Source organism: Scyliorhinus torazame, chromosome 13 (genome assembly GCF_047496885.1).
Source record: "Scyliorhinus torazame isolate Kashiwa2021f chromosome 13, sScyTor2.1, whole genome shotgun sequence".
In the NCBI taxonomy this organism is placed as follows: Eukaryota; Metazoa; Chordata; class Chondrichthyes; order Carcharhiniformes; family Scyliorhinidae; genus Scyliorhinus; species Scyliorhinus torazame.
The window spans coordinates 6,476,312-6,500,398 of record NC_092719.1 but is presented as its reverse complement, the minus strand read 5'-3'; the positions used below and the strand labels follow the sequence as shown (position 1 = coordinate 6,500,398).

At 44.8% G+C, this 24,087-nt stretch overlaps 1 protein-coding gene across 2 annotated transcripts in view; it reads left to right on the top strand.

The window, feature by feature from the left end:
* optn (optineurin) overlaps positions 1 to 24,087 on the top strand; it is a 62,644-nt gene extending 38,557 nt beyond the window's left edge. For both annotated transcript variants that reach the window (XM_072470999.1, XM_072470998.1), the window contains exons 11-15: positions 5,271 to 5,405; positions 6,317 to 6,469; positions 9,679 to 9,821; positions 11,765 to 11,847; positions 22,208 to 24,087. In XM_072470999.1, coding sequence (XP_072327100.1) covers positions 5,271 to 5,405; positions 6,317 to 6,469; positions 9,679 to 9,821; positions 11,765 to 11,847; positions 22,208 to 22,329 — 636 coding nt within the window. In that variant the 3' untranslated portion in view covers positions 22,330 to 24,087. The remainder of the gene's footprint in view (positions 1 to 5,270; positions 5,406 to 6,316; positions 6,470 to 9,678; positions 9,822 to 11,764; positions 11,848 to 22,207) is intronic.

The following is a 24,087-nucleotide window of genomic DNA, read 5'->3' as shown; positions in this document are numbered from 1 at the left end:
TTTAGGTCCTTCCTAGCTAACTTGTAACTCTCGAGCACCCTAACTGAACCTTCATGTCTCATCTTTACGTAAGCCTCCTTCTTCCTCTTGACAAGTGATTCAACTACTTTCGGAAACCACGATTCCCTCGCTCGACCACTTCCTCCCTGCCTGACAGGTACATACTTATCAAGGACACGCAATAGCTGTTCCTTGAACAAGATCCACGTTTCAATTGTGCCCATCCCCTGCAGTTTCCCTCCCCATCCGATGCATCCTATGTCTTGCCTCATCGCATCGTAATTGCCTTTCCCCCAGATATAACTCTTGCCCTGCGGTATATACCTATCCCTCTCCATCGCTAAAGTAAACGTAATCGAATTGTGGTCACTATCATCAAAGTGCTACCTCCAAATCTAACACCTGTCCTGGCTCATTACCCAGTACCAAATCCAATATGGCCTCGCCCCTCGGCCTATCTACATGCTGTGTCAGGAAACCCTCCTGCACACATTGGACAAAAACCGAACCTTCTAAAGTACTCGAACTATAGCATTTCCAGTCAATATTTGGAAAGTTAAAATCCCCCATAACAACTACCCTGTTGCTTTCGCTCCTATCCAGAATCATCTTTGCAATCCTTTCCTCTACATCTCTGGAACTTTTCGGAGGCCTATAGAAAACCCCTAATAGGGTGACCTCTCCTTTCCTGTTTCTAACCTCAGCCCAGACTACCTCAGTAGACGAGTCCTCATCAAACTACCTTTCTGCCACCGTAATACTGTCCTTGACTAGCAATGCCACCCCTGCCCCTCTTTTACCACCTTCCCTGAGTTTACTGAAATATCTAAACCCTGGCACCTGCAACAACCATTCCTGTCCCTGCTCTATCCATGTCTCCGAAATGGCCCCAACATCGAAGTCCCAGGTACTAACTCATGCCGCATGTTCACCCACCTTATTCCGGATGCTCCTGGCATTGAAGTAGACACACTTTAAACCACCTTCCTGCCTGCCGGTACACTCCTGCAACTTTGATACCTTACTCATGACCTCACTACTCTCAACCTCCTGTATACTGGAGCTACAATTCAGGTTCCCAACCCCCTGCTGAACTATTAGCAACCCATGCCGTTTTTATGCAGAATGACCAACAATTTCAGTCGATACAGAAGTATAATGCGAGTTGGAAATTTCCATCTCCTGGACTTGCTGGTCCATTTACCCTGCTCCATTGTTTGCTTTGCACAATTGGCATCTCACACTTTTTAAGAATTTGCTGGTTTTAGACATTCACTGGCCAATATCTTGCTATGCTGGTTATTATCAGCTCAAGTACCTTTTGGTAGTGTAATAATTGTGGATGCAATGTCCGTCAATCATTCTGGCCCAGAAATTTAAAAAGAAAAACTGGAATTTCAATTGTTCAGGTATTATACTGTTGGGAGATTCTAAATGTCAATTTTTTTTTTTTTTTCTCTTCTCACTCTGTCCAATCTTTTTTCCCTTTATTTCTCTTTCTGTGCCTGGTTTTACTCTCTCCAATTCACCCTCCTCACAGATTACTGTTGCTCTCAACCTGAATTTTCATAGGTTTAAGAAACAGACTGTTATCCCATCATTCACTAAGTTCCCAAATGCCCTGCTGCCCATTTCACGCTGTTAATGAACTCACATTTGCAGCAAATTACAGCACAAACATTTAAGAGCAAGGGTGGAGGAAATGATCAGAGGATGCGCCACATTCAGCTAGCTGATTTCCAGCAGGATCCAGCTAATTGTTTCAGGCATTCCCCGTTATTAGAATCAGTGTTTTAATTTCGATTTTCAGCATGACGATAGCACTGCCAATACAATGTCAGTTATGTTGCAAGCTGCGCTTAACGCTCCACTTCATACACACTCAAATGAAATGGAGTGGAACTAATATCTATTTTTCCATTCATTTCAGATCAGGCAGGTGTTTATTTACCTCTTTCGCTACTGAAAATGTTCTTTGGTCGGTGAATTCCACGTAAACAAATCCACATGCCCATAATGTTGATCTGTCTGCACTTAAGATAAGGGATTTGTTAGGGTTAAGGAGATAGACTTCGGAGCTGCGTATAATTTGAGAACCACAGGAGAGTAGTAATGATCTGAATGTATTCTGACTCTAATTCAGTTTGAAGGAGTTTAAATCATATACAAACTCAACCTACATTTGAAGTGTAACGGTTGATTTTTTTCCCCCTGCTTTTCCCCATCATATATAAAACTTTATATAAAATATAGTGTGGGAGATCAAAAGGGGTGAAATTGGACAATGTCAGCAGTGTGAAATGCCCTCATAACAAATTGGCAGCCAATTTTTCACAACAGTTTCAAACCAAGTGGAAGCAACAGTGAGGAAAACAAATCTCCAAAAAGGACTCTGTGAACTTCAGGAACAAGAAAATAGTTTGGTGAAAAGTCAGGTGACCAGTCACAGCGAGCCTGTTTCACGCAGCTGGTGTGGAGTAACTTCTTCCCGTACCAGCCTCCCCGAACAGGTGCCGGAATGTGGCGACTAGGTGCTTTTCACAGTAACTTCATTTGAAGCCTACTTGTGACAATAAGCGATTTTCATTTTCATTCATTCATCCTCCCTCCCCAATGTTTAAAATTGAAGTTTAGCACTAGTTGAGTTTGATTCCTTCAATGGTTCGGTAAGTAACTCTTAAGTCTCTAAGGTTTATTTTCCAAAGTATAAAAGCTTTATTAAACTACATAGCTACAGTTAAAACATTCTGCTTTAGCAACATGTTTTGATGCAACCTTGCACTGACATGGTATTGAGGTGATCAGACTCAACTGATCGTGCTGCCACCCGAGTTGCCCATGTTCACTCTGAGATTATTACCATCCTGGTCTCGACTTGTGTATGTTATCAGTTCTTGCAAAACCTTCAACCAGCTTTGGGCCCGTACATCAATCAATTTCATTGTCTCCAGCGCATGTGATGCCTCCTACATTTGGGTCTCCTACACATTCCATTTTCCAGGGATGTGATAGCACTGGAAAGGGTGCAGAGGAGATTTACTGGATGTTAGCTGGGCTGGAGAGTTTTAGTTATGAATGGTGATTGGTAGACTGGGGTTGTTTTCCTTGGAGCAGAGGAGACTGAGGGACGTGATTGAAATGTATAAAATTGAGGGGTGTAGATATAGTAGACAGAAATAAATGTTTCTCCCTGATGGAGAGATCAATGACAAGGGGGCATAGATTTTAAGTAAGGGGCAGGAGGTTTAGAGGGGCTGTGAGGAAATACCTTTTTGCCTGGAGGGTGGTGGGAGTTTGGAACTCGCTGCCTGAAACGGTGATGGAGGCAGAGACCCTCATAACATTTAGGAAGTATTTAGATATGCACTTGCAAATGCCAAGGATACAAGACTATGGGCCAAGTGCTGGAAAATGGGATTAGAATAGTTAGGTGGTTGTTTTATAGCAGTGCAGATGTGATAGACCAAAGGGTCTTTACTGTGCTGTAGATCTCTATGGCTCCTAAGGTTAGAGAGAAATGATAATCATCCCATAAATAGGAGGTGAGGTAACATTGTGGAGACAGGGTATCGTGTTATGTGGACACATTGGAAAGCACAATTATAACAAGATTTAAACAATCTTTAGCTCAAGGTTGATATATAAAGATCATTTTCTGCAAAGAGCCCACAAAATTACAATTCTAAACGTTAAACAGAAAGAAAACGTTTGTGGATAGTGTTATGGATATTTTAATAATATTTCTCCAGAACTATTTTCAAATCTTCCATCCCTTCCGCATGTTCGGGACAGGATGAGGAACTGAATCGAGGGATTGGCTTTGGAGCCTGCGTGAAAGAAAGACTTGTGTTTCTGTAGCACCTTTCATAATTAATGCATGTTTCAAAATGCTTTGCAGCCAGTGAGGTACTAAGTGTAGTCACTATTGTAATGAAGGAAACACACAGCAAGCCCCTAAAAGCAGGAATGTGGTAAAGACCAAAGAATCTGATTGTGTGTTGTTGATTGAAGGATACCAGGAATAACTCTCCAGATCATCTTCAAAATAGTACTGTGGATCTTTTATGTCCACCTGAGAGAGCAGCCGGGGTCTTCGTTTAGCATCTCATCCAGAATACGGCACCTCTGACAGTACAGCACTTTCTCAACACTGCACTGAAGTATCAGTCTAGATTTTTGTGCTCCAGTTCTGATTGGGTCAAGAGTTCTACCTACTGAGACGTGGCTGACACTTGCATGCTGCCCACTCAGTGATGCACTGAATGGCCCTCATCGCATGTCATTTGAAATCCATATGCAATTGGAAGTTTCTTTGTCTTCTTTTGGGTTAACCACGTGGTAGAATATGTTCTTTAAAAAAAGTGCTCTATTTTACAGAGAGAGCGCTGGCATTAACTTTCTCAGCTGATCATTGAACAACAATTGGTGGCAATCATGGGATAAGCTATGGTTTTTCACAACTCCAGCCCACTCAAAGGAGTTAATATCCAATCTAGTATACGGTGAAATTTTGTCTTTGATCCTTGACGGGGGTCTTTTTATTTTAAAGCAAAAAATCCTACTTCAAGCCCATAAAGGTTTTGGTATTTGAGGAATAAGCACTAGTAGGAGGTATTCATTAAATACTTTTTATTCCATTTTCCAGCACGACTTTAGTAGTGCAGAATTATTTATTTTTAAACTTGTATTTCTAGTTTGATCTTATTGGACCTCAAGCTCGTTATTGATTTTGACCAAACCAGCTTGTTTTTAAAAAGCAAAACTTTCCTTGGTTTTTGAATTGGCTGTAGGCACAGGAACCCAGAATATTGAAGCAGTGCAGCGCCAAGGCACGCAAGCTTCCTTGTTTTTCTCCTCTTTTCCAATGTTCCCTTCACAAAAACGTTGCCAAGCACCTGGTCCCAGCCATATTTATGGGGAACTGCTAAAGGAAGGCTGAACACTTTGCCAAAGGGCTGGGTGAAAAATTTGAGTTGTGCTTTTCTCGTTGTGTAGCTGGGAATACCATTGACTTATTTTACACAATTGCCTTTTTGCCCATTTCCATTCATGAAAAAGAGGGATGTGCCACTTAATCCTGAGCCCCCTCTGCACCTCAAAAATATGATGTGCAACTGGTCTGAAAATAAAATACAATCAAATTTAATTATTGAATCTCGATATTAAAATGTTAGATGTAATTCTTTAGTTTAGTGGTGGGTATGGTGACATCATCTGAAAATATCTACCTAATAACAGTAACTTCCATTGTGACATGTTACTATTGACAGAATAAGCAGATGGATAAAATCAATGATCTTACTGTTGAGCTGGATGTAGCTAAAAGAACGATGGAAGCAAATCAGCAAGCAATTGCCGAACTGACTCGGACTATTGAACAGCAAATAGATGAGCTGAATTCACAGGTTAGCCTTTTTTCTGAAACCTGCAATTAGGATGTACTTGATGGTAACTTTGCCTGTGAGGAATGTTTTGTTAAACACTTCATGTCTGTTTCTCATTTTGGCTAGTTAATGAATATACAAGTTCCATCTTAAAATGTCCTTGTTCTGTGTTGCTTGCAACCCAGGAGCTTGTTCACCAGCTGAATGATGGGTTCACCAGCTGAATGATGGGTTCACCAGCTGAATGATGGGTTCCCAGCTGAATGAGGGGTTCACCAGCTGAATGAGGGGTTCACCAGCTGAATGAGGGGTTCACCAGCTGAATGAGGGGTTCACCAGCTGAATGAGGGGTTCACCAGCTGAATGAGGGGTTCACCAGCTGAATGAGGGGTTCACCAGCTGAATGAGGGGTTCACCAGCTGAATGAGGGGTTCACCAGCTGAATGAGGGGTTCACCAGCTGAATGAGGGGTTCACCAGCTGAATGAGGGGTTCACCAGCTGAATGAGGGGTTCACCAGCTGAATGAGGGGTTCACCAGCTGAATGAGGGGTTCACCAGCTGAATGAGGGGTTCACCAGCTGAATGAGGGGTTCACCAGCTGAATGAGGGGTTCACCAGCTGAATGAGGGGTTCACCAGCTGAATGAGGGGTTCACCAGCTGAATGAGGGGTTCACCAGCTGAATGAGGGGTTCACCAGCTGAATGAGGGGTTCACCAGCTGAATGAGGGGTTCACCAGCTGAATGAGGGGTTCACCAGCTGAATGAGGGGTTACTAAAAGGGAAATCTAAAGAGACGGGCAATTTAAATTTTTGCACCCAATTTTATTTTCAGTTTCCAACTGGTTTGATTGCTTTGAAGGTTTCAATCTTTTACTACCAGGAAACTACTTTGGTGTTATGTATTCTTTGTGTCTTGCTTTCTTTATTCAGAATGCACGCAATGCTGAATTAACTGACATCTCCAGTCAGTTAGAAATGGCTGAGAAAGCCCTGGTGGAAAAGCAGCAAAAGATTGATGCAATGAAGCAGACGATTATAAAACAGGAAGAAGAAATAGAAACTGTGGCTGTGTTCCGAGCACAGGTGAAGTGACCTTCATGCGTTAGAATGTCAAGATCCTTTTGCCGCTGCACCAGATTGACATTCAAATGGCATTGCCATTGCTGAATCCCTTACCATCAATATCCTTGGCATTTTCATTGATCAGAAACTGTGTTGAGCCAGCATATCAATACTGTGGCTAGGTTATCTTGTGAGGAAAGATTGGGCGGGTTAGGTTTGTATCCATGAGTTCAGAAGAGTAAGAGGCGACTTGATCAAAGCCTTTAAGATCCTGAGGGATAGTGACAGGGTGCATGTGGAAAGGATGTTTCCTCTTGTCGGAGAATCTAGAACTAGGGGTCGCTTTTTAAAAATAAGGGGTGGTTCATTTAAGACAGAGTTGAAGCGAAATTTTTCCGTTGAGGGTCCTGATTCTCTGGAACTTTTCTTCAAATGACAGTGGAAGCAGAGTTTTGCATATTTTCAAGACAGAGCTGGAAACGAGGGGGTGAACGGCTATCGGGGGGAAGCAGAAATGTGGGTCTAAAATTGCAAGCAGACCAGCCATGATCTTATTGAATGATGGAGGGGGCGTACTCCTCCTAATTTCATATATTCGTACAAGAGCCGGTCAGAGGCTGCAAATTCTGCAGCAAATAACTACTGACCCCCCAAAGTCTGTCCACAAGTAAGGTGTCTTATAGAATATTCTCCACTTGCTTCAAGGAGCTCAACACTACCCAGGACAAAGCTGCCCACTTGAGCAGTGCCCCATCCACCACCTTAAACATTCACTCCCTTTACCACCAGTGCACAGGGGCAGCAGTGTGTACCATCTATAAGATGCACTACAGCAACTCGCCGAGATTCAACACCAGCTTCCAAAACCCTGGCCTCCACCCCCTAGAAGAATGACAGCAAACGCATTGGAGCACCACCACTTAAAAGTTCCTCTGCAAGCCACACATGATCCTGACTTGGAACTATATAGCCATTCCTTCACAGTTACTTGGTCAAAGTTTATGAAACTCCCTAACAACACATTATGTGTACCTACAAAACATGGACTGTAATGGTTCAAGAAGGTGGCTCCCCATGACCTTGAGGGCAACTGGGGGTGGGAAATAAATACTGGCCAAGCCAGCCATGTTCACATCTTGAACAAACAAAAATTGTCTTGTGCTTGGTGCCAAAGACCACCTCTGCCCTCCAATTGAATTCTCATTCCCAATGGATGAAATGTGGCCTTGAATGCAAAATAGCTGGCATGGTATCATTATGCAGGGTCAAACTGTCCCTGTAATTTGCTTATTGGAAATGTCGCAAAATGTTATATTGTATTGAAACTGTTATGTATGCTCATTGCTTTGAGTACAATCCCTCAAGCCAAAAGGATCGTGGCATATACGGTTAATGTTCAAATAACAGGGTTATGCTGACTGCAGTGGTGCATTCTGTGACTTCCTTTTTGAGTTGGAATGTCAACAGGTATCTAGCTGTGTTGTGTGCACGCAGGTTAATTTTCTGTTCTGAATTTCAAAGGAATGTAAAATATCCTGGCCAGAATTTTCCAGCCGTTTGTGCCAGTGGGATCGTCTGGTCCTGCTGACATTGTACACCCACTGCGGAAAACCCCATTGACTACAACGGGACCAGGAGATCCCGCGATAGGCCATCTCCGTCATGAGGGTTGTATAGAAAATCCCCCCCCCCCCGAGTGTGCATTGAAAGAAAACAGCAGACATTGAAGTGAAGTTGTTCCCGTAACAGCCTCGCCGAACAGGCGCCGGAATGTGGCGACTAGGGGCTTTTCACAGTAACTTCATTTGAAGCCTCCTTGTGACAATAAGCGATTTTCATTTTCAAATACTAGCCAGTTTGGTTAGAAAAAGTATGTGCTGTTTATAAAGAAGAAAACTTGTGCTGTTGTTATTGCTCTTAAATATGATGAGACTAGTCCAAATATTTGAAAGCAAGGAGGGCACTGCCTCATTAACTCTGTCCAGATTAGGCCATTAGAAATAGTTAATCAAACAATTTTCTTTCTTAAGTTCAACCCTTCTGAACTTAATGTCAATGATGAGGTTAAATGCCAATGATGAATACCAACTTCACAACTTCGAAATTCTGCACAAGACAAATGTAGGAGCGTTCAGAATAATTACAAAAGTTACAAGCATTATTTATTCATTTTACTAATTTTAGTCAAGTAAATAAGTCCGATTTAAAGCTAGGCAACTGAAGCAAGACACCAGAGAGGGTTGTTAACATTCAAGATGAACGTTTTTCGAGGAATTACAAAAAACTACAAAACCCTTTTATGATGGAGGCAAGAAATCCACGCATTATATCTTAAATCCACAGGTCACTGAAAGGGGCAACTCTGGTGGAGAAGGTAGTCAAGAAGGCATACGGCATGCTTGCCTTCATTGGCCGGGGCATTGAGTATAAGAATTGGCAAGTCATGTTGCAGCTGTATAGAACCTTAGTTAGGCCACACTTGGAGTATAGTGTTCAATTCTGCTCGCCACACTACCAGAAGGATGTGGAGGCTTTAGAGAGGGTGCAGAAGAGATTTACCAGAATGTTGCCTGGTATGGAGGGCATTAGCTATGAGGAGCGGTTGAATAAACTCGGTTTGTTCTCACTGGAACGAAGGAGGTTGAGGGGCGACCTGATAGAGGTCTACAAAATTATGAGGGGCATAGACAGAGTGGATAGTCAGAGGCTTTTCCCCGGGGTAGAGGGGTCAATTACTAGGGGGCATAGGTTTAAGGTGAGAGGGGCAAGGTTTAGAGTAGATGTACGAGGCAAGTTTTTTACGCAGAGTGTAGTGGGTGCCTGGAACTCGCGACCGGAGGAGGTGGTGGAAGCAGGGACGATAGTGACATTTAAGGGACATCTTGACAAATACATGAATAGGATGGGAATAGAGGGATACGGACCCAGGAAGTGTAGAAGATTGTAGTTTAGTCGGGCAGCATGGTCGGCACGGGCTTGGAGGGCCGAAGGGCCTGTTCCTGTGCTGTACATTTCTTTGTTGTTCTTTGTAACCCTATTAGAATTTGATAACATTTCAGCACTTTAGGATTGTAAGAAATTATTTGGAAATTATCTTTACAAGACTAGATAATGCAGATTTAGATTAAGTATAAGTTGGTTACATACCATGTATGGTGGTTGACAATATTAAATGGCTGTTTACAAAAAATATTAATGCTGTAATACTGCTGTAATTTGACTTTCTGTAGGCTGATGTTTATAGTGCAGATTTTCATGCTGAAAGAGCAGCCCGAGAGGCAATTCATGCAGAAAAGGAGTCGCTGGCTGAAAGGTTAGACTTGGTAGTGAAGGAAAACACAAAAATGAAGGAAGAACTGGATGCACTTAGCAGGTAATTGGAGACCTGCTCTGAAGAAACAGTGAATCAAAAATATATTGTGGGATTGCTCCTTTTAATTTGTTTCGTCCATGGGCTGTGGTGTCACTGATCAGGCCAACATTTATTGCCCATCCCTAATTGCCCTTGAGGCCTCGTGAGGTAAAAGATAAAGTTGCCACAGTCCCAGATGACCATAGGCTGCTTTCCCCTTTTGAGGGGGGAGAGCTGACTGGTGGTGATTTAACCTGAGGGTCACCACACCTCAGGCGAGGGGCAAGGTTGAGAGGGCGGGGCCTTCATGAATAACCTCAGCCGGTACGGGAATTGAACCCGCGCTGCCGGCCTCGCTCCGCATCACAAACCAGCCGTCTAACCAACTGAGCTAAACCAGCCCTGGGCTGTGGTGAGCCACTAACTCAAACTGCAGTCCATCTTTTAATCTTGAAACACCATTCTCAATTTCAGTTTAATATAGAAATAATCCCAATACTGTTGTGGAACCAGCATTTCAAAATTCTTTCTGACTAATTATTTTGCCACATCCGTAAGTGAGAATAATTCGGAGCAAAAGACAAGAGTGTAACCTGAACCAATAGATTGAAGAGATTGAACCGGTGATGAATGGGATATTCCCACGGGATTCATCCTGATGGGTTGCCTTACTTTTCATCCACACCCATTTTATTTTCCTATGTCTAGTTTATTCTTTCTTGATTGCACTGCTCCTGTTGACCCCTCCCTTCTGTTACACATAATTCTGCTTTCGACTATCTAGGAGCTAAATTTGTTCCTCTCAACATCCTCTTGAAAAATTATCAAGACCCTGTTGATCTGTTCCACATTGGTTTGTCATCTCTAGAAAGTTGTCTTAAATATGATTGTGTCAGAATCAGAAGATTTTACCTTTGATGTAGGTCTTGGACAGTGTTCATATAATTTATTACTTCAACTACAATATTCCCAATTGGCCAGATTTTCTGACCATTCATGTTCAGTGGATGACCAAATCCATGCTTCTCCATCTGTCGGTCCGCGAGGGTCTCCAGGAGGCCGACGGGCAGGTCCAAACTGCAAATCACCAGCGCGCAATGCCCTAGCCGAGGCCATAACAAGACAAGTTCTCTAATCCCCACCACTCACATGATATCTCACATTCTGAACAGCTCCCGTGTGCACTGTAGAAGTGCAGGCAACAACAATGTCATTTATATGTAAGATTTATGCTGTTGTTTTTTGTTTGAATAGCATAGATGTTCATTAAGTATTCATTTCTCAGCAGATTATTGTGATGATGTTAGAAGTTGGAATGTTTCAAATAAGCGTAATAATTTTAGAATGTCTACACTTTTGTTTCTGGCATGAATTGATCATTATGATTTTTTAAAATTCATGTACATTTGTTACATTTAGTAGCAGAAAAGCAACAAAGTATTGATCATTTGTATAAGTTTCTGTAGTTCTGATGAGTTTTATTTTGTGGTGACCAGTGAAAGTGAGTGGACTGGGACCAGTCGGTGGTCTGCGGATGTAAAGATATGAGAAGCGCTGATCTATGTCTAATTGCACCTTTCCACATAATTATTTTCAGATGCTAATCTGTTAGAATTCTGTTTGCTCATACGTGTAACTCTTTATAGAAACCAGTGTTGAAGAATAAATTAAAGATTCATTTATCAGCAAGATCTGAGTTTAAAAAAAATTAGTGGTTTAAAAATGAAGTCCACAAATTTTGTCAGCCACTAAACATAGTGGTTCCTTTAAACCGTTTGAATGTTGAATGTAGTTTTTTAAAATCAACATTTGACACTGTCTTAAATTATGAAAATAAATCACAGGGACTTGTTGTTTAAAATAACTTACTAGTTCAGATATAAATTTTAAAAGCTACATAATCTTTGTGCCACTGACACTTGAAACATTGGCCCAACTTCAAAGATGTTTAATTGAATTTACAGGCAGTCTTTGATTGAGCTACAGCGTCGCCATAGCAATCTCGTGGCTGAAGATAATGTAGCATTACAGCAGCAGGAGGCACGAGGTAAAACTTTGTTTCCAACTGAATTAAGCTGTAATATTACATATTTTGAAGAAACTGTGTACTTGTCACTATGTTGTAATTGTGGCACATTGTATTGTCTTTATTTTCATGGTAAATCAGACCAGGAAATGTTTTATAAGCTCAAAATAATTATACATTATAAAATAGATTGTAGATGTGTTCCTTTAGGATTGGATGGAATAATTGGTCTGCATTCTTCAGATCAATTTACAGTTGAGAACCCTGGTTTTGTTCAAAAATTAACCTAGTACTTGTAGGCACCAGCCAATATTCTTGGAGAACTAAAACAGAGTTATATAAAGTTCTGATCCTAAGAGAAAAAGCCATGTGCAATGCTTAGAAAAAGTAAATTATTTTAACAGCAAGAGTCATTGTTTGAAACGTTTAATCACACCTGCATTTATACTCCGCTTAAAGCTGTCCAATTGTTCTGAGTTTTTAAAAAAAGCTAGTGCCGCTGTAACCTGCAGCAGCTTCTAAAGCATGGTGGACAGTGGTTGACTGTGCTGTTTGCAAGTTTCCCCGTGTCTGCGTGGGTTTCTTGCAGGTGCTCCGGTTTCCTCCTACAGTCCAAAGATGTGCCACTTAGATGGATTGGCCATGCTAAATTGTCCCCAAGTGTCCAAATGTTAGGGGGTGATTGGCCTAGGTAAGGGTGCTCTTTCGGAGGGTTTGTGCAGACTTGATGGGCTGAACGGTCTCTTTCTGCACTCTAGGGATTTTATGAAGTACGGCTGAGGGACCAGGACTGTCAGTCCTGGAGAATGACGCAAATATTTATAATACAATAAATTTGCACAATAATTTCACTTGGAATTAATTGGTGTATTAAGATATGGAAGTGACACTGGAAGTGTTCGACAGTATATACGTAACACAAACTGTAGCATATTCCTGTAGCGATGTTAATGATGAGGACACTTATATGACATATAAAATAGGAGTAGGTCATAAGACCATAAGACATAGGAAGGAGTGGAAGTTACGCCATTCGGCCCATCAAGTCCACTCCACCATTCAATCATGGCTGATTTCAACTCCATTTGTCCGCTCTCTCTCCATAGCCCTTAATTCCTCGAGAGATCAAGAATTTATCAACTTCTGTCTTAAAGACACTCAACGTCCCGGCCTCCACCGCCCTCTGTGGCAATGAATTCCACAGACCCACCACTCTGGCTGAAGAAATTTCTCCTCATCTCTGTTCTAAAGTGACTCCCTTTTATTCTAAGGCTGTGCCCCAGGGTCCTAGTCTCCCCTGATAATGGAAACAACTTCCCTACATCCACCCTATCTAAGCCATTCATTATCTTGTAAGTTTCTATTCGATCTCCCCTCAACCTCCTAAACTCCAATGAATATAATCCCAGGATCCTCAGATGTTCATGGTATGTTAGGCCTACCATTCCTGGGATCATCCGTGTGAATCAGTGCCAGTATGTCCTTCCTGAGGTGTGGGGCCCAAAATTGCTCACAGTATTCTAAATGGGGCCTAACTAGTGCTTTATAAAGCTTTAGAAGTACATCCCTACTTTTATATTCCAAGCCTCTTGAGATGAATGACAACATTGTATTTGCTTTCTTAATTACGGACTCAACCTGCAAGTTTACCTTTAGAGAATCCTGGACTAGGACTCCCAAGTCCCTTTGCACTTCAGCATTATGAATTTTGTCACCATTTAGAAAATAGTCAATGCCTCTATTCTTTTTTTCCCAAGTGCAAGACCTCGCACTTGCCCACGTTGAATTTCATCGGCCATTTCTTGGGCCACTCTCCTAAAGTGTCTAAAGCTTTCTGCAGCCTCCCCACCTCCTCCATACTACCTGCCCCTCCACCTATCTTTGTATCATAGGCAAACTTAGCCAGAATGCCCCCAGTCCCGGCATCTAGATCGTTAATATATAAAGAGAACAGCTGTGGCCCCAACACTGAACCCTGCGGGACACCACTCGTCACCGGTTGCAATTCTGAAAAAGAACCTTTTATCCCAACTTTCTGCCTGACAGCCAATCATCAATCCATGTTAGTACCTTGCCTCGAATACCATGGGCCCTTATTTTACTCGGCAGTCTCCTGTGATGCACCTTGTCAAAGGCCTTTTGGAAGTCAATATAGATAACATCCATTGGCTCTCCTTGGTCTAACCTATTTGTTACCTCTTCAAAGAACTCTTAACAGGTTTGTCAGGCACGACCTCCCCTTACTAAATCCATGCTGACTTGTCCTAATCCGACCCTGCACTTCCAAGAATTTAGAAATCTCATCCTTAACGATGGATTCTAGAATCTTGCCAAAAACCGAGGTTAGGCTAATTGGCCTATAATTTTCCATCTTTTTTCTTGTTCCCTTCTTGAACAGGGGGGTTACAACAGTGATTTTCCAATCCTCCGGGACTTTCCCTGACTCCAGTGACTTTTAAAAAATATATATATTTATTAAAGTTTTTAACACAATTTTTCTCCCTTACAAACAATAACCCCCCCCCCGGAACAAAAAAGAAACGGGAAATCGCGCGGAGCAAGATATACACATGACAAAATAGTATATTTACATATCTTTGTACACTGGCTCTCTCCTGTACGTGCCAGTTTCCCCGACTCTTCATGTTATCTCTTGCTCCTCCACCCCCCCAGGCAGCTCTCCCCGGACTCCCCCCCCCCCCCCCCCCCCCCCCAGGTTGCTGCTGCTGCTGACCGACCTTCCTCTAGCGCTCCGCGACATAGTCTAGGAACGGTTGCCACCGCCTGTAGAACCACTGCGCAGACCCTCTCAAGGCGAACTTAATCCTCTCCTCCAACTTTATGAACCCAGCCATATCGTTTATCCAGGCCTCCACGCTGGGGGGCTTCGCCTCCTTCCACATTAGCAAGATCCTTCGCCGGGCTACTAGGGACGCAAAGACCAGAATGCCGGCCTCTTTCGCCTCCTGCACTCCCGGCTCGTCCACTGCTCCAGATATTGCTAGCCCCCAGCTTGGCTTGACCCGGACTTTCACCACCTGAGATATTGCTCCCGCCACTCCTCTCCAGAACCCCTCCAGTGCCGGGCATGACCAAAACATATGGACATGGTTCGCCGGGCTCCCTGAGCACCTTCCACATCTGTCCTCTACCCCAAAGAACCTGCTCAACCTCGCCCCCTTCAAGTGAGCTCTGTGAACCACCTTAAATTGTATCAGGCTGAGCCTGGCACACGAGGAGGAGGAATTAACCCCACCCAGGGCATCAGCCCACAGACCTTCCTCGATCTCCTCCCCCAGTTCTTCCTCCCAGTTACCCTTCAACTCTTCTACCAGCGCTTCCCCCTCTTCTTTCATCTCCTGGTGTATTGCCGACACCTTGCCCTCCCTGACCCATGCACCCGAGATCACCCTGTCTTGAATTTCTTGTGCCGGGAGCAACGGGAATTCCCTCACCTGTCGCCTCAAAAAAGCCCTCGCCTGCATATATCTAAAGGCATATACCTAAAGGTAGCTCAAACTTCTCCTCCAGTGCCCCTAGGCTCGCAAACGTTCTGTCAATGAACAGGTCCCCCATTCTTCTGATCCCCGCCCGATGCCAGCTCTGGAACCCCCCGTCCATCTTCCCCGGGACAAACCGATGGTTACCCCTGATCGGGGACCACACCGATGCTCCCATTGCACCCCTGTGCCATCTCCACTGGCCCCAGATCCTTAGCGTTGCCGCCACCACCGGGCTCGTGCTATACTTTGCCGGCGAGAGCGGCAGCGGTGCCGTCACCAACGCCCCCAGGCTCGTTCCTTTGCAGGACGCCATCTCCATCCTCTTCCATGCTGCCCCCTCTCCCTCCATAACCCACTTGCGGATCATCGACACATTTACTGCCCAGTAATAGCTCCCCAGGTTTGGCAGCGCCAACCCTCCTCAGTCCCTACTGCGTTCCAGGAACCCTCTCCTTCCCCTCGGGGTCTTATTCGCCCACACAAACCCCATAATACTCCTGCCTACTCTCTTAAAAAAGGCCTTAGTGATCACGATGGGAAGGCACTGAAACACAAACAAAAACCTCGGAAGGACCACCATTTTGACCGATTGCACTCTACCCGCCAGCGAGAGCGGTAGCATGTCCCATCTTTTAAAATCCTCCTCCATTTGGTCCACCAACCTCGTCAGATTCAGTTTATGTAGGGCCCCACAACTCCTGGCTATCTGGATCCCCAGATACCAAAAGCTCCCCTCCGCCCTCCTCAGCGGTAGGTCCCCTATCCCTCTTTCTTGGTCCCCCGCCTGTAATACAAAGAGCTCACTCTTCCCTACATTGAGCTTATAGCCCGAAAACTCCCTTAGTGTCTGCATGACCTCCACCATCCCCTCCATTGGATCCGCCACGTACAGCAACAGGTCATCCACATATAGCGATACCCGATGCTCTTCTCCCTCTCGGACCACCCCCCTCCATTTATTAGACTCCCTCAATGACATGGCCAATGGTTCGATCGCCAATGTGAACAACAGGGGGCACCCCTGCCTCGTCCCTCGGTGCAGCCGAAAGTACACCGACCTCCGCCGGTTCGTCACTACACTCGCCACCGGGGCTCTGTAAAGGAGCTTAACCCAACTGATGAACCCTCCCCCGAACCCAAACCTACGCAGCACCTCCCAGAGATACTCCCACTCTACTCAGTGAAAGGCCTTCTCCGCGTCCATAGCTGCCACTATCTCCACTTCTCCCTCCACCGATGGCACCATTATCATGTTTAAGAGCCGCCGCACATTGGTGTTTAGCTGCCTACCCTTTACAAATCCTGTCTGGTCCTCGTGAATCACCCCCGGGACACAGTCCTCGACCCTCGTGGCCAGCACTTTTGCCAGCAACTTTGCATCCACATTGAGGAGCGAGATCGGCCTGTACGATCCACATTGCAGTGGATCCTTGTCCCGCTTTAGGATCAAAGAAATTGTCGCTTCCGACATTGTCGGAGGTAGGGTCCCCTCCTCTCTTGCCTCATTAAAGGTCCTCACTAATAGCGGGGCCAACAGGTCTACATACTTCCTGTAGAACTCCACCGGGAACCCATCCGGTCCCGGGGCCTTCCCCGCCTGCATGCTCCCCAAACCCTTGCTCAGCTCCTCCAACCCAATTGGTGCCCCCAGACCAGCCACCTCTTGCTCCTCCACCCTCGGGAATCTCAGCTGGTCTAGGAATCGTCTCATACCCTCTTCCCCCGTTGGGGGCTGGGATCTGTACAGCTCTTCATAGAAGGCCTTAAATACCTCGTTTATTTTCGTCGCACTCTGAACCGTGGCTCCCCTTCCATCTTTGACTCCCCCTATTTCCCTCGCTGCCGTCCTTTTACGGAGCTGGTGTGCCAGCATCCGACTAGCCTTTTCCCCATACTCATAGGTCGCCCCCTGCGCTTTCCTCCACTGTGTCTCCGCCTTCCCTGTGGTCAACAGGTCAAACTCCGTCTGAAGCCGTCGTCTTTCCCCAAGTAATCTTTCCTCCGGGGCCTCTGCGTATCTCCTGTCCACTCTCAAAATCTCCCCCACTAACCTCTCCCTTTCCATGCCCTCTGTCTTCTCCCTAAGAGCCCTAATGGAGATTAGCTCTCTCCTGACCACCGCCTTCAACACCTCCCATACCACCCCTACCCGCACCTCCCCATTGTCGTTGGCCTCCAAGTACCTTTCGATACACCCCCTCACTTTCCCACACACCACCTCGTCCGCCAGCAGTCCCACATCCAGCCGCCACAGCGGGCGTTGGTCCCTCTCCTCTCCCAGCTCCAGTTCCACCCAGTGCGGGGCATGATCCGAAACGGCTATGGCCGAATACTCCGTCCCCTCCACCCTCGGGATGAGCGCCCTGCCCAGAACCAAAAAATCTATCCGGGAGTAGGCTTTGTGTACATGGGAGAAGAAAGAAAATTCCCTGGCCTGCGGCCTTGCAAACCGCCATGGGTCCACTCCCCCCATCTGATCCATAAACCCCCTAAGTACCTTGGCCGCCGCCGGCCTCTTTCCAGTCCTTGATTTGGAGCGGTCCAGTGCTGGGTCCAACACTGTATTGAAGTTCCCTCTATTATCAGGCCTCCTTTCTCCAGGTCCGGAATGCGCCCCAACATGCGCTTCATGAATCCTGCATCATCCCAGTTCGGGGCGTATACGTTTACCAACACCACCCACGTCCCCTGCAGACTACCACTCACCATTACATATCGCCCTCCATTGTCCACCTCAATAGTCTTGGCCTCAAATGACACCCGCTTTCCCACTAATATTGCCACCCCTCTATTCTTCGCGTCCAGACCCGAGTGGAATACCTGTCCTACCTATCCCTTTCTTAACCTGACCTGGTCCGCCACCTTCAGGTGAGTCTCTTGGAGCATGACCATGTCCGCCTTCAGTCCCTTTAAGTACGCGAACACTCGAGCTCTCTTCACCGGCCCATTCAGCCCCCTCACGTTCCACGTTATCAGCCGGATTGGAGGGGCTCTCACCCCCCCCCCCCCCCCCCTGCCGACTAGCCATCTCCTTTTCTGGGCCAGTCCCGTGTCCATGCCTCCCTCACCCTCCAGTCCCCCAGACGGGGGACCCCCGTCCCAACCACCTCTTCTATGTCCCATTCCCTTTCAGCCATTGCAGCAGCAACCCTTTTCTCTTTTCCCCCCCCCCCCGACCCCTGTCTAACTTTTTTGCTCCCCCCATGTCACTCCCGTAAGTCAGCTGACCCCAGCTACCCCCGCTATCCCATTGACCTCCCTGTGTGGGAGTTCCCCCTCCCACCTTTCTTCCCGCGTGCGGGAAAAACCCCGCGCTTTCCAAAGCCCACTCCGCCCCCTCTGGCGCAGCTCCTATCGCGGCCTTGTCTCTCTCTCTCCCAGCCCTTGTAACATTTCCTGCGCGTGATTGTGATTGACCCCCTATATACAACAACCATCTCACATTAAACCTCAAATATCCCCCCCACCCTCAGTTAGAATCCAACTTCTCGGTTTGTATAAATGTCCACGCCTCTTCAGGCGTTTCAAAGTAGTAGTGTTGGCCCTTGTATGTGACCCACAGTCGCGCCGGTTGCAGCATTCCGAATTTCACTTTCCGGTGCAACACCACTTTGGCCCGGTTGAAACCCGCTCTCTGCTTTGCAACCTCCGTGCTCCAGTCCGGGTATATTCGGATCTCTGCATTGTCCCACTTACTGCTCCGCTCCTTCTTGGCCCATTTCAGGACCCACTCTCTGTCCGTGAACCGGTGGAACCTCACCACCATCGCTCTTGGCGACTCATTTGCCCGGGGCCTCCTCGCCAGCACCCGGTGTGCCCCGTCCAACTCCAGCGGCCTCAAAGGGGCCTCCTTGCCCATCATCGCCCCGAGCATCGTGCTCGCGTATGCCCCGGCATCAGCCCCCTCCGCTCCTTCAGGGAGACCCAGGATCCGCAGATTCTTTCTCCTCGACCTGTTCTCCAGGTCTTCGAGTCTTCCCGCCCACCTCCTGTGTAGCGCCTTGTTCTGCTCCACTCTCACCACCAGGCCCGCGATCTCATCCTCGTTCTGCCCAACTCTTTTTTTTTTTTTGTATCTCCTGGATCTGAATCTCGTGGGCCTTCTGGGTGATCCCTAGTCCTTCGATTGCCGAAAGCATAGGCGCCAGCATTTCCTTACGCATCTCCTCGCGATGCTCCTCGAAGCAGTGCTTAATAAACTCCTGCAGCTCCACGTTGTCTCTGGCCGCCGCCATTTTATCTTTTTTCCCTGGTTTTTCCCGTTGCTCCAGCTCCTGCAGCTCCCCTTTGTCTCTGGCCGCCGCCATTTTGTCCTTTTTCTCCGTTTTTCCCGTTGTTCCAATGCCACTTTTGTCGCCGTTACACTTCGAGTCCGTTTCATACAAGTTGGAGGGGGACCTCCCTCTTACCTTCCCCACGGGTTAGTTTTGAAAAAAGTTCCGTTGGGGCTCTTCTAGCGAGCCCGAAAGTCCGTGATAGCGGGAGCTGCCGAATCGTGCGGCTCAGCTCCGCATTGCCGCACCCGGAAGTGACTCCAGTGACTTTTGAAAGATCATAACTAACGCCTCCACTATTTCTTCAGCTATCTCCTTCAGAACTCCAGGATGTAGCCCATCTGGGCCTGGAGATTTATCAATTTTTAGACATCTTCGTTTCTCTAGCACTTTCTCCTTTGTGATGGCTACCATATTCAACTCTGCCCCCTGACTCTCCGGAATTGTTGGGATATTACTCATGTCTTCTACTGTGAAGACTGATGCAAAGTACTTATTTAGTTCCTCAGCTATTTCCTTGTCTCCCATCACTAGATTACCAGCGTCATTTTGGAGCGGCCCAATGTCTACTTTTGCCTCCCGTTTGTTTTTAATGTATTTAAAGAAACTTTTACTATCATTCCTAATGTTACTGGCTAGCCTACCTTCATATTTGATCCTCTCTTTCCTTATTTCTCTCTTTGTTATCCTCTGTTTGTTTTTGTAGCCTTCCCAATCTTCTGACTTCCCACTACTCTTTGCCACATTATAGGCTTTCTCTTTTGCTTTGATGCATTCCCTGACTTCCTTTGTCAGCCATGGCTGCCTAATCCCCCCTCTGATAACTTTCTTTTCTTTGGGATGAACCTCTGTACTGTGTCCTCAATTACTCCCAGAAACTCCTGCCATTGCTGTTCTACTGTCTTTCCCACTAGTCTCTGCTCCCAGTCGATTTTCGTCAGTTTCTCCCTCATGCCCCTGTAGTTACCTTTATTTAACTGTAACACCTTTACATCTGATTCTACCTTTCTTTCAAATTGCAGACTGAATTCTACCATATTATGATCACTGCCTCCTAAGTGTTCCCTTACTTTAAGATCTTTAATCAAGTCTGGCTCATTACATAACACTAAGTCCAGAATGGCCTGTCCCCTCGTGGGCTCCATCACAAGCTGTTCCAAAAAGCCCTCCTGTAAACAGTCAATGAATTCCCTTTCTTTGGGTCCACTGGCAACATTATTTACCCAGTCCACCTGCATATTGAAGTCCCCCATGATTACTGTGACCTTGCCTTTCTGATATACCCTTTCTATTCGACCCCTCAAGTCTGCTTCGTTATTCTGTTTGATCATGGCTGTTCTTTGATCTCAACATCATACTTGTGCACTCGTCCCATACCCTATAACACCTTTAGAGAGTCTAGTATTTCCATCTTGAATACATTCCCGTACTGGCCTCCCCGAACAGGTACCAGAATGTGGCGACTAGGGGCTTTTCGCAGTAACTTCTTTGAAGCCTACTTGTGACAAGTGATTATTATTATTATTCAGTGACTTGGCCTCCGCAATCTTCTGTGGCAGAGAATTGCACAGGTTCACCATCTTCTTGAGTGAAGAAGTGTCCTAATCTCAGTCCTAAATGGTCTGTCCCATATTCTGAGACTGTGACCCCTTCTTAAACCCCCACCCCCCCCCCCCCTCCCCGCCCCCCAGCCAGAGGAAGCAAGGTCCCTGCATCCTCTGTCCAGCCTTGCCAGAATTTTATACGATTCAATGAGAGATCCCCTCATTCTTCTAAACTCTAAGTAAATACAGGCCGTCAACCCAATCTCTCCCCATATGACAATTCTGCCATCCCAGGAATCAGTCTGGTGAACCTCTGCTGCACTCCCTCTGTGGCAATTTTAAGAAATAAACAATACATTGAGACCATTGATTTATGGTTATTGGATAAATGAAATGACCTCATGCAAATGTTTTATATCCTTGCATTATAAATAAGATATATGAAGAAACTGTCTTTTTGGAAAGTTCAACACTGTTTTTGGTACTTTCAGTTAAATAAATCTGTGCGCCACAGCTTTTTATAATATCAATGACATGTTTGAGGAAAAAGTCTATTTTGACATGCAATTTTGCAAAATTTAGATCACCTGCACTGACATCGAGTAGGGAGGGTGAAATGCCAACTTTTAAATTGTTAGCATTATTGGAATATTACAAATGATAAAGTTGTGTCTATAAGTATTTACTTCATGTACTTCTACCGAAGGAAGAATTTTGTCTAGATATTTTATTTACTGATTTTTTTTTTTTAAAAATCTGTCACAAAGTGGAAATAAACTCTATGGCCCAACAATTCTCAAATACAACTAACGCTATAAAAATCATCAAAATGTTTCTCCTGAGGTCAAGTTTGGGAGAGCTGATGATGTTTCGGGACTGATGAGGCTGTGAATAGCCATTCTGTTTTTACTCTATGAAGTTACTGATTGTAGAAGCTGAAATAACTGCCCCAACCTGATATTGTGCAAGTTAGCTGCTGACCCCTTGTATTAAATATGTTTTGTTGTCACATATGTGAAATATATTCTGATGCCTTAACCTTTGGTGATTCTGCTTACAGGACCCGAGAATCTTAGTTGGGATCATCAAGGGGTTCTGCCAGAACATGCATGTCCAAAGTGTGCTACTGTCTTGCCTGACATTGATACCCTACAAATACATGTCATGGATTGCATCATATAAGCATAAGTTATATACAACCATTTATGTGATTCTTGTAGCTATGCAAACATGTTGGATATGCCTTTGCCTTATTGGAGATTGAAGAGAAAGGATGTGATTCTTTTTATTGAATTTATTTTCCAACTTGTAATTTTGAAAATAGTACTTTATTATCTATTGCTACCATAATATTTGTTTATGTGAACGTGGTGTTCATTAATCTTTAGGAATTTAATTCTAAGGAAAATTCACCAACGGATATAACTTGTTCAACAATAGCTTCTCAGATATTGCACATTACAAAACCATATTTTCCTACAGGCTAGTTGGTATTAATTTTTCACAAGTACGTTAGTAGTGACAAAATGGGTTTTGCCCACTACTAATTCTGATTTGTAATCAAAATTGTACATCCTAAACCTCTGATTCTTTCATTATAACAAAGCGTACGTAATCTCACTATTGCTAGAGGTTCAATTGGACAGGGGGCTTAAATGTAAAATTGTGTGAACGCAAATGTGTTTCCTGACTACAGGGATGGACTAATGTCCTTGCCAAAGAAAAAGGCTAAATATTCTAGTTGAGACCCACTTGAAGGGTGGCGCAGCGGTTAGCATTGCTGCCTCACGGCGCTCAGGACCCTGGTCCAATGTGTGGAGTTTGCACATTCTCCCCATGTCTGTGTGGGTCTCACCCCCACAACCCAAAGATGTGCAGGGTAGGTGGATTGGCCACACTAAATTGCCCCTTAATTGGAAAAAAAGAATTGGATAAACTTTTAAAAAAAATAATAATAATTTCAAAATAGAAATCCACTTGAAGAATTAATTTGTCAAAAATTAACAATTGAAATGCTTACTATCAGTTGAGTGACTGTCATTTCTGGGCACAGGTTTAGGGCAGCAAGAAGGAAGAAGTATTCCTCTCAGGGAAGCCTGCTGGGTTGCCTCAAGTAAAAATTAATTTAGGTAGTTGTAATCCAGATTCCAATTAACCAACCCCACAGTTCAAAATTCTCCATAAACATGGTTGATGTGTCAAATGCAAATGTGAGACTGATACAATTATTGAAGGAACTAGTCTGATGGACAGTTTTAGCAATTATTCTGTTGGGTGCAGCAGAAAAACTACACTCAGGGCATCTTCCTCTTCGGGAATTATTCATAGATAAATAAAAGGTGTTATTAACACCCTTTATTTGGGGGAATGGGATCTTTTAATGCACCAACACATGACAGTAGTGAAAAGAGATGTCAGATTACACAAGGATGCGGTGTGTGTTTGTATCCACAAATTCCACAGTTTTCTTTCATGAGCACCTCACCGCACGCAGTAGAGCTGAACGAAGGCACAAAGGAAGAGAGGAAAGAAAAAGGGGAGCGGGAGTCATCCTGTGGCGGCTACAGGGCTTCCTAAGGTGGCTTTTTTAGAGCAGTACTGAGGGAAAAACAGCTGCTTTAATAGTGCATCATAAAAGAAAACCCAAAAATAAAGTTTCTGAAAATTACATTTGGCAGTTGTGTTGAGTTGGTGCTTGTTTTAAAGATTATAGGCGGTAAAATGTGATATTATGATTTTCTTGTTTGCAGAAACTAAATTTTAGTAAAGCTAAAATACTTTGGCTAATTCAGGTGTTGTATTAAGCTGCGTTGAAGCTACTGAAAATGTTTTATCTATGAAATACAACATGATAAATTAGGCACTTTATGTTAAAACCTGCTGAATGTATGTTGAAGTATTGTTTGACAATTGAAATAAATACTTTTTCGACTGTTTAAA